This window comes from Chelmon rostratus, chromosome 15 (genome assembly GCF_017976325.1).
Source record: "Chelmon rostratus isolate fCheRos1 chromosome 15, fCheRos1.pri, whole genome shotgun sequence".
Classification (NCBI taxonomy): Eukaryota; Metazoa; Chordata; class Actinopteri; order Chaetodontiformes; family Chaetodontidae; genus Chelmon; species Chelmon rostratus.
The window spans coordinates 15,731,789-15,742,982 of record NC_055672.1 but is presented as its reverse complement, the minus strand read 5'-3'; the positions used below and the strand labels follow the sequence as shown (position 1 = coordinate 15,742,982).

The following is an 11,194-nucleotide window of genomic DNA, read 5'->3' as shown; positions in this document are numbered from 1 at the left end:
TCAGTACTTTTGCTCAAATAATATACTCTTCAAGCTTAAAAACATGCTGCTTTTTAGATACGTTAAGAAACAGAGACAATCATGCATCGCACCTCTCTGTCCTCCGGACCGCTTCACACTTCCATTCACTACTCAATGAGTCCCCTGGTGGCCAGACTCGGAACTGCAAAATGAGAAGCATACCACAAACCAGCGAGTCTGCCATAAATACGGGCTGGAAATAATACATGAGTGTAGCTTATGGGATATCATTTAATATTTAATATGACTTTTAAACCTACTCATAACTGGTTTTGTATTACCAGTCTACTCAATGGCCAACTTATTTTGGATCACGTTCATCATAAATCTGTATATCTTTAGAAAATGACAGTTTCATAAAATTAAGGCCATTTGACGAATAATTAAACTTTTTTTTTTCCTGACCGGAAACGTCCAGGTCTTGGCTCGGGTGCGTGTATGAAATATTTGTCCGGTGATGGAAACTGAGCTCAGGAATGCATTTTTCCCCCTCTGTGTGTGCGTCGCGGATATTACTCTGACTGGCTGTGAGGTAAGACAACAAGTCCGTCCCTCTCTCACCCCATTGGTTCAGACGGCACCTCAGGAATGTCCTTGAACTGTTTAAATAGCACTTGTGTTGGTGGGATAAGTCAGTAGAATAAGTCCAAGCACCGGAATAAATCCCGGAGAGGAGCTCATAGAGACTTTGCGACCATCTTCCCCAAAACTAACGAGCATCTAAAGGAAGAGAAACGGGATAAATAATCTTAGAAAGCAAGGACTTTTTTTCTTCTTTTTTATCTATTTACAGACGGACTTTTCATTTTAAAGGTTTGTAGACTGTTCTTGTTGTTTACCATCATTTATTAATGACATTATGCAGCCTAGACGTGTCCCCTTAACGGCTTGTCTGTCATTCTTGGTTGAAATAGGGATCACTTGAGATTTCGAGATGATGCTGTGTGGCATCTTTTTGCTCCTGTTGCTTTGGAGTTGTGAAGGCGCAAGACTGGCAGGTAAGAATGGTAAATATTTGTTAACACTCTTTTAGCTGTAAAACTGTTCCATATTTAAAGTCATATTTTCTATATAGACTTTAACTTTAACTGTGCCATTCAAGTTACTGTCTGCTCATTTATCTGTGTAATACAATGCAATACAGTTCTTGGAATATGTTCCTGCTGCAGGCTATTTTTTGCAGTCTTAGTGAATATATTGTAGTTCATTACTTTTGGGGTTTCTTTGTCTTTGTTGTTTTTATGCTTTTTCATGCACACTGTCATTATGAGGAAAAAAAACTGAACAATGCTCTTCTTTTCTTTGACCGCAGAGAGTCGGGATGATAACAGTGTGTATGACTTATTTGACCTTGCACGGGTAAACAAGAGAAACAATGGAGTGAGTCTGGTCAAAGGTGCAGATCCCTACAGCCCTGCATACAAGGTCCTGAATGCAGACCTGATCCCCCCAGTCCCCGACAGCTCCCTCAGGGACCTCCTCGACTCCATCCAGGCTGAGAGGGGCTTCCTCCTTCTGGTCAACCTGAAGCAGTTCAAGAAAACCAGGGGCAGCATTTTGACCATTGAGAAGACTGACGGCTCTGGACCTGTTTTCGAGATCGTTTCCAACGGGAAGGCGAACAGTCTGGATGTGGTCATCTACACCATGAACCAGCAGCAGATCGTGTCCATCGAGGATGCAGATTTGGCCACCGGACACTGGAAGAACATCACGCTGTTCATTCAGGATGACCGAGTGCAGCTTTTCGTCGGCTGTGAGGAGATCAATGTGTCAGAGATGGATTTGCCCATCCAGAAAGTGCTGTACCAGGAGGTGGCTGACATTGCCAGGCTCAGGATTGGAAAGGGTGCTGTGAGAGACCGATTCATGGTAAGCTCCATAGTAATTTAACTAAGATGTATCCCAATCACTGCCTGATGATGAAAAATGTTATTTAGTGCACCATATTTTCATAATACTAACTGTCTCTTAACTGGAATTTATTGTCCTTCAGGGAGTGCTGCAAAATGTGCGATTTGTCTTTGGGACCACGCTTGATGCCATATTGAGAAATAAAGGATGTCAGAGTGGAGGTAAGCCTAAAAAACAGATCAAATACATAAATTAGCCTGAACTTAGTGGATCTTGTGTTTGAAAGCACAAACTGACTACCACGCTGCACTCCAGTGAACAGAAATTCAATTGTCTTTCTCCTCTCACCCCCCCTGCAGCTACCTTAACTGATGTCATGACCTTGGACAACCCAGTCAATGGCTCCAGCCCTGCCATTAGGACTGATTACACCGGCCACAAAGCCAAAGGTGAGACCTCTCCTCCCCAAAGAGGCAAATATGTGTTTCTGTTCCACTGACTTGTTGTAAACTTTGAGAAGTGAACTAATTTACTGGATTCTTCTCTCCCGTGTTCAGATCTGCAGTCTGTCTGTGGCTTCTCTTGCGAGGAGATCGCCAGCATGTTTAAGGAGCTCAAGGGACTCGGTGTGGTTGTTAAACAGCTGTCAAATGAGCTCCGCAAAGTGGTAAGCTCCAAAGGCCATCAGGGTCTGCTCTTTGTCATCAGTCACTCTCTCTTTTCCTCTCCTCTCCGTCTTTCCCCCTGCTTCCAGTTAATGCATTCCCAGTGCGTAGCCACTTGTCGCTGTAATGGCGGTCCCTGGCCAAGTTCTTAATGAGACCCATGTGAATACACAAATATGTTTGGCTGTCTGTTGCATTTGCACTGCTTCGCTAGATTCAAGCAATGTCTTAATCACGGTGTCGGTCAGTGATTCATTTGTATTGGAACTTTGGCAAAGTGAAAGTTTTCCATCCTCCGTCCTGAGTAACCCCCTTCTCTCTGTCTCTCTTTTCCCCAGTCTGAGGACAGCACTCTGCTGAAAAATCAAATGAACATCCACAGCGGAATCTGCATCCACAACGGCATCGTGTACAAAGACAAAGAGGAATGGACCGTGGATGGCTGCACCGAGTGCACCTGCCAGGTAAGTGTCATCACACCTGCTGGAATGCAACCTTTGAACAAGTCAGGAATCAGCTGAGGACAGGCATCGCTGTGTTTCCTGTATCCCTGCTGTAATGAAGTGATAATAGTGTTTATGTTAGCGCCTCCCTTCACAATCACAGCGCTTCTGTCTGAAAGCCATCAACACTTCTCCTCAACTATCAACAGAGCAGCTTGGGGCCTTCCCCCCCCCTGGAGCAACATCTAGCAAAGGTTGTTCATGTGTTCTGTAGGCATTAGTCGGAGAGTGTTACTGAGGATTATGTTTTCTATCAACACAGCAGGAGTGTCATGTCCCTGATAAAGATCTCTCCATTGTGAAACATAGCAATTAGGCTTGGAACAGTACCAGTAGGCAGTCAACCAGTCAGCTCACTCATTATTCTTGTACTAATTCGACTGTTCCTCTATCCAGAACTCTGCTACTGTGTGTCGCAAAATCTCCTGCCCTCTGATCCCGTGTGCTAATGCCACCGTGCCCGACGGAGAGTGCTGCCCTCGCTGTGGAACACGTAAGCTTCTTTTTAAATCTGCTCCACCTTTCATAACTCTCATCTGATTTTGTTATTTCTTTCTTCATATCTCTGACCCAAGGTAATGTTCCCCATTCTGTGTGTCTCCCCCCCTACAGTGGTCAACTATGTAGAGGACGGTTGGTCCCCCTGGTCTGAATGGACACATTGTTCGGTGACTTGTGGTCGAGGCATCCAGCAGCGTGGACGCTCCTGTGACCGCATCAACAGCAACTGTGAGGGCACCTCTGTCCAGACCCGTGACTGCTACCCCCAGGAATGTGACAAACGCTGTAAGTCACTCAGCATGTTTAGCACAGCTATTGTGATAATAAAAATTTGAGAGCGTGGTGAATTAATTGTGTATGTGTTGCTCACAGTCAAACAGGACGGTGGTTGGAGCCACTGGTCTCCCTGGTCTTCGTGTTCTGTGACCTGTGGTGAGGGAGTCATCACCCGCATACGCCTCTGCAACTCCCCCACACCCCAGATGGGTGGTATGGACTGCCAGGGAGAAGGACGTCAAACCGAAATCTGCCAAAAGTCACCCTGTCCTAGTGAGTTGAATCTCAGCAGCAAAGTATATACAGTGTGTTGGAGTGTTTGTCTTCAGGGCAACATGCTGAATGTTGTTTTTATGATACTTTTCAGTCAATGGAGGTTGGGGACCTTGGTCACCATGGGACATCTGCACAGTAACCTGTGGTGGAGGATTCCAGAGCCGCAAACGTCTCTGCTCTGACCCTGTCCCCAAATATGGAGGAATGGACTGTGTTGGCGATGGCACCATGTCTCAAGAGTGCAACAAACAGGACTGCCCTATTGGTAAGCATTTAAAATTAAACAAATACTAAATAAACAAGTCATTTCTCACAACAGATTACGCTTTTAAAGTACCAATTCTTTTTTGCAGATGGCTGTCTCTCCAGTCCATGCTTCCCTGGCACAAAGTGCACTAGCTTCCCTGATGGCTCCTTCAGGTGTGGCAAGTGTCCACTCGGCTACACTGGGAACGGCATCACCTGCAAAGACATTGATGAGTGTAAAGTGGTCCCTGATGCTTGCCATACACATAACGGAGTCCATCGCTGTGAGAACACTGAACCTGGTTACAACTGTTTGCCCTGCCCTGCACGTTTCTCTGGTCCTCAGCCCTTTGGAAGAGGAGTGGAACAGGCTACTGCTAAAAAACAGGTTTGAGTTATTACTTGCTCGCTGGGTTTGTGGCTTGTAGTCTAGCTCCTTGCATTTTCTTTAATTCTCTGTAATTTTTCTTTAGGTTTGCAAACCCCGTAACCCTTGCCAGGATGGTAGCCACGACTGCCATAAAAATGCAAACTGCATATACTTGGGCGTCTTCTCCGAGTCCATGTTCCGCTGTGAGTGCAAGCCAGGATATGCAGGAAATGGCCGTATTTGCGGAGAGGACAGTGATCTGGATGGATGGCCCAACACTGACCTGCTCTGTGTGGAGAACGCCACCTATCACTGCAAAAAGGTACACAGACCCCACATGAACAGAAATTCAAAAGGTCATAATCCTAACCCATCTGCACTCTATTATTGTGATGATTGTCTCCTTAACCGCTCCTTTGTTCCTTTATAGGATAACTGCCCCAGCCTTCCCAACTCTGGCCAGGAAGATCATGACAAAGATGGTCTGGGTGATGAATGTGACCATGATGATGACAATGATGGGATCCCCGATGATAGGGTGAGTCATCACAGCAGCTTATTTTAGCCCCAAGCTGTGCTGTCCTCAGAGACCAGACGTAGCAATCAGCAGTAGCCGTCCTTCCTTTGGGCAGTAGGAATGTATAGTCTCAATGTTTGTGTGCTTTCACCAGAGAGTCAAAGTGGAAAGCAAGCAGCATAGGAATAGTGATATATATTTTCAGTATAAAGCCAGAGTTGAGGGTGAAGTGGCTTGTTGCCCATAATTCTTAGTGTGGATTTGGAAAGTTGGGCAAGAAAAATGCTGTGGTAAAAATTACCAGCTTGCTTGCAGTGGAATATCACATTCCAGCAAAAGTGAGAGAAAAAAGAAGCAGAGTTCTGTTCCTATAAATATAGCTTCTTTGACTAATGACACATTTTGAAATGTAATTGAGCTTCTGATGTTTCTCCATGAATTTAGGACAACTGCCCAAGAGTGTACAACCCTGCCCAGTATGATGCAGACAGAGATGATGTTGGCGACAGCTGTGACAACTGTGTGTTCGAGGCTAACACTGACCAAACCGACACCGACAACAATGGGGAGGGTGATGCCTGTGCTGTTGACATCGATGGTGATGGTAAGTGATTTCTCCAGATTCCATCCAAGTTATCTTTAATGCCCTTGCTTAGCCTTAGCATCTGTGCAGTCCTGAAGGCTAAGATAAGTCTGTTTGAACTCAATAGGCATTCTGAATGAGAACGACAATTGCCCATATGTTTACAACGTGGACCAGAGAGATACTGACAGGGACGGAGTGGGAGACCATTGTGACAACTGCCCTCTGGAGCACAATCCTGATCAGGTAACATCAGATCTTTCCATTACAAGCCATCCTGGTCACATAGCTTAATCTGTCATGTAACTATGTAGAGTTTCCCACAAATTGCACCTACTTTAATGAAAGAGAGGAATGTGACAGCTTTGAGAAATCATCCCTCCTTTGGAACAAATATGAATGGGCAATTTTGCTGAGGTACAAGGACACTGAACACTTGTCTGAAGGGACATTGCCTGCATGCCTGAAAACAAGGGGCTACATTTAATTCACATCCTGAGCACCACCTCTCATATTGAGGCTGGTGAAAAACAGCGAAGGGAATTATTTGAAGTGAGGACAAGAGTCTTATAGTGTGAGAGTCGGTCTTTGGGAAATCTCATCATAAAGGAATTCTGTTCTCCTACAGATTGACTCTGACTCAGATCGTGTAGGAGACAAGTGCGATAACAACCAGGACATTGACGAGGACGGTCACCAGAACAACTTGGACAACTGCCCCTACATACCCAACGCCAACCAGGCAGATCACGACAAGGATGGCAAGGGTGACGCCTGCGACCATGATGATGACAACGACGGCATTCCTGATGACAAAGACAACTGCAGGCTGGCTTTTAACCCTGATCAGCTGGACTCTGATGGTGAGTTGGCCTCTCAGCATTGTATCGTATGTGGTCTTCTGAAACATCGGTGCCTTATACCAGACAAATACAGAGAGAGCTTCAGTCAATTGGATATCCTTTTTTAGTTTTGTAGTTTCCATCTTTGTGATTTCCATGTCCATATTGTTCTCTCAGGGGATGGCCGTGGTGATGTGTGCAAAGATGATTTTGACCAAGACAATGTCCTGGACATCTATGATGTGTGCCCGGAGAACTTTGCCATCAGTGAAACAGACTTCCGCAGATTTCAAATGGTTCCTCTGGACCCCAAGGGCACCTCCCAGATTGACCCCAACTGGGTGGTCCGGCATCAGGGCAAGGAGTTGGTGCAAACTGTCAACTGTGATCCTGGAATTGCTGTTGGTACGTAATAAACAGACAAACATCTCGCTGCAAGTACTTGGACACAAAGTAGTAGCGACGATTCTAACCCATCTCTTATCTTCATCAGGTTACGATGAGTTCAGCGCAGTGGATTTCAGTGGAACGTTCTTCATCAACACGGACAGAGATGATGACTACGCTGGCTTTGTATTTGGCTACCAGTCCAGCTCACGCTTCTACACAGTGATGTGGAAACAGATCACACAGACCTACTGGTCACACACACCCACAAGAGCTCAAGGCTACTCCGGCCTGTCAATCAAAGTGGTCAACTCTACCACCGGGCCTGGTGAGCACCTGAGGAATGCCCTGTGGCACACCGGAGACACCCCAGGACAGGTGAGAGTAGCTTCATTGACTCAGTGCTTGAGATGGAATTTAATACAATGTTTGGCACTTTCCTCATTTTAACCATTGCAAATTATCCTTTTCAGGTGCGCACTCTGTGGCACGACCCCAAGAACATTGGCTGGAAGGACTTCACTGCCTACAGATGGCATCTGACCCACAGACCCAAGACTGGACTTATTAGGTGAGTTAAAAACCTCAGAAGCATGCCATTTCATTCGATTACATATCTGCATAATTAATATTAAAATGCCAATGAGCTCATGAAATTACATTTTCTTTTATAGAGTGGTCATGTATGAAGGCAAGAGAATCATGGCTGATTCTGGAAACATCTATGACAAGACGTATGCTGGTGGGCGACTAGGCTTGTATGTCTTCTCTCAGGAGATGGTTTACTTCTCAGACCTCAAATACGAATGCAGAGGTACGCACATAAGTGATGGCTTGATATTTTAAAAAGCATAGTTTCATCACCTCAGACTTTATTTGTAACATGTTTTCTTTCTGTACTTTCCTTCAGATTCATAATTGGACCACGGAGCCTTCCAGACAGAATCAGTCTGCAGTACGACTATATGATACGAGACCTGGATCGATATCTCTTTAACTCTTTCTTTTGAGAAATGCATATTGGAGGAATGACGAGCAAGTGAGCAAGTGTGAGGTAAACTGACCTCAGGACTTTAAGCCAAATGAAAGTTCAATGATGATTCTGCACCACTGCACCAAACTCAAATTGTGAGCGCAGCTCTGCTTGGAAGAAATTGGCCCTCTCACTTTGTTGCTCTGATCTGCATTGAAGGGGCGGGGGGGAGGCACATTTTATTGCTTTGCACACCTGAACTGTTGTTGGTTGGCGGTATTCCTCTGTGGATGAGGGACCAAAGGGACGTGTGTTCCATATTTTTAATTATTATTTTAATTATTTTTTAGCATAATGTACATCTGCTGTGGACTCAAAGATCGTTGTGTCGGTATGAAGAAAGCAGTGGGAGAACTTACTTAGGCCAGGGTAAATATACCCCTTGAAGGAACTGTTGAGGGACCATGGACAGTATGGACTGACTGTTACTATCAAAGAGAGTGAATGTTGTTTGTATGTTTGCGCATGTGTGCCACCCACCAAGCATAGTTATGAAGACAACCGCGTCAATTTTTTACATTGATTTCTCACCCCACTTTTATGCAGATCCGTATATACGAGGTCTTGTATTTAGCCCAGGCTTAGGGCTGGCCCAAAACATTTGTCTTCTCAGGAAAGAGCACTAGAAGAAACAAGGAGTGCACAAAATTCAGGACAGCACAGGGCCCCAAAGCAAGCGCACTGAACACTGCTTTGGAACAGTAATTATTAGCAAATGTTACCGCTAATATCTCTAATCTTTACTGACAGTGTCAAGGGACGTAAACAGCAAGGGCCAGTCTATTTCCTGTCATGAGTAAACCATTGTAGGTATAGCTGTTTGTATTCACTTATTCATCATAGAGGTTTTAATTCTTTCTCATCTCTGCATCTTGCCATCTTAAAATGTCGTCTGCAACCTATATCAATTCACCTAAATCGATATCTGCTAATGGCAAGATCTAGCATTACATTTGACCAAAACAGTCAAAAAATAAGAAATAGGCATCACTTTTAGTATCTTTAAACATTCTGCTTCTGCACAGTGTGCATGACTGGTGTGCCTGAGCTTGTGTGTACATTTCTGACAAGGGAAAATCAAAGGAAACCCTTTATGTACAAATATTACCTCATTAATTCTTTTTGTATTGAGGCCAGCAATACACGAGAATCACCTGTCTTAGCAACAGAGTATAAATTGGTTGGCTTTTTTTCTTTTTTTTTTTTTTTGGCAAGACTTCAGTATCATTTATATGCTGTATATAAGATATTTTTGTAGCAAAAGAAGCCCAAACAGGAACGTAAAGGATTAAAGAAATGTTGTCTTGACTATGTTGTGCTATATGTATTTCCTGTGCATTTTTGATAAATTATTATGTTTGTTCTATGTTGAGGTTATTTCATTGTGTAGATATATGCTATTTAAATAATTTATCTAGAAGCGTAGCCTCATATGGAAGCGTTTCTGTCTGTATAAACTTATTTGCACACTGACATGAGGATGTCTTTGATATTTTGATATTTTGTATGTGTCTTTTTTAATTATTAGTGAAGCTTTTCTATAAACTTTGTACTATAGTTTTTACCCAAAGTGCTGTTTATACTCCTACCTGGTATTTTGTAATGTCGAGTGAACAATAAACACTTAAGGAAAAAAGTACTTGGTCGGTTGGTGTCTTTTTTGGCAAACAGTTACCTAGACAGCTGAACAGCTCAAGACCTAATCTTCTTTCTCAATGAGTTCTGGAAGTCATATCTCCTTAAATTGAGATCTTCTTCCAAGAAAAGCAAAGGGAGTCGAGCCATGCTGTGTCAAGTGACTGGAATCTATTAGTTGAGTCTAGTGAAGCCTTGGAGAAAGGGAGTATCCTTTGCAGTCAACATCAGGAAAACTCAGCATGAAGTATAACCCACTTAAATAGCACATCCGTACAGATCTGATTACACATTACACAGGCATCTCTTTACACCTTCAAATGACAACACTCTCTGTGAGAGGCAGACATAGTAAGGAATTTTGCACTCGATTAGGGAAGTGAACTGAAGTTATGGCTGCGGCCCACTCTTGCCAGAGAATGTGCATTGAAATGCCGCAGTTTTCATAAAAATGTCTCAATAAAACTTGTCAAAGTAGATGAAGTATCCATACACTCGGCCTGCAGCTCACTGACTGCGATGCAGTAAGACCCTGCACCAGTATATCACCAGCGAACAGTTCGGACTGCTAATTGAGATCTTTCACAGGGCCGCAAAGAGCTGTAATCTAAGGCACCAGTGAGGGTCGTGCCAGAAATCCCAGACAGTCTCAGTGTGCTGCAGGTCTCTTTACATTAGAGGTGACCTCATTCTTACCATACTGAGCTCACTGTGTTTCCATTACCCCACATAAGCAATATACTGAATCTTCCTGACTGAAAATATATTGTGTCAACTACAGATGGTAATCGTAAAATGGACAGAAATGCTCATATGGTGCATATGTATCTATGTAACCATTAGAAATGAATGGAATTAGTAAAAAAAAAGAAAAGAAAAAAGAGCAGTCTAGTCTAGTGTGGTCAGTCCGAGAAGTGATGCATGTGCTGAGGTGTCTGTTAAGATTCCCTGACAGATGGTGCTGCAGGTTTCACTGATAGCAGGGCTCTCGTTGGGATTTGACCTTGGAGGCTCACCTGGCCGATGTGCTTTCAGACCAGAGGAATGTGAGATAATTCCTGCCGTTTAGACAGGGTCAGAGTGTGTGGCTGAGGTGAAGAGTGAGACAAACAGGCCCGTAGGTGTCCAGCAGCAGGAGAGAGGAATAGGCAGGACCTCTGGGCTGAGGTCAGCCAGGTGCAGACGAGTTAACTCACCCTGCGCAAGCAGCAGCAAATGGGAAACGTGTCAGCAGCTCAACAAATCTCCCAAACAAACCAAAAAGCCCAATTCTCAAAGCTGGCCATCTTTTGTAAGGGGAGGACCAGCTCTTTAAATGAAAACTAAGCTGGAAAGAGGTCACACAGGGTCCAATTTCAGAAGATCCAACTAATCTGAACCACTCTGAAGCAGATCACCTATAGAGGCAGGAATGACAGGAATGCTGGGAGCTGAAGTGGATCTGACCGTCACTCCTGTGGAGCACACATCATCCCTCTGTCCTCA

General features: G+C 44.2%; 1 protein-coding gene across 2 annotated transcripts; it reads left to right on the top strand.

Annotated features, from left to right (window-relative positions):
* Positions 1-678: 678 nt before the first annotated feature.
* Positions 679-9,700, top strand: LOC121618166 (thrombospondin-1-like). Of its 2 annotated transcripts, none has more exons than XM_041953500.1 (22): positions 679-834; positions 936-1,019; positions 1,334-1,893; positions 2,018-2,096; positions 2,235-2,324; positions 2,433-2,542; positions 2,879-3,004; positions 3,440-3,536; positions 3,656-3,829; positions 3,917-4,093; positions 4,188-4,361; positions 4,450-4,730; positions 4,816-5,034; positions 5,143-5,250; positions 5,674-5,833; positions 5,940-6,058; positions 6,441-6,675; positions 6,832-7,059; positions 7,148-7,419; positions 7,515-7,612; positions 7,716-7,855; positions 7,952-9,700. In XM_041953500.1, exons 2-22 carry the CDS (start codon positions 956-958, stop codon positions 7,957-7,959), a joined length of 3,519 nt encoding a protein of 1,172 aa, XP_041809434.1. In that variant the 5' UTR covers positions 679-834; positions 936-955; the 3' UTR covers positions 7,960-9,700. The 2 variants fall into 2 exon arrangements, with proteins under 2 accessions (XP_041809434.1, XP_041809433.1); XM_041953499.1 differs by having other exon boundaries at positions 936-1,028.
* The last annotated feature ends 1,494 nt before the right edge of the window (positions 9,701-11,194 follow it).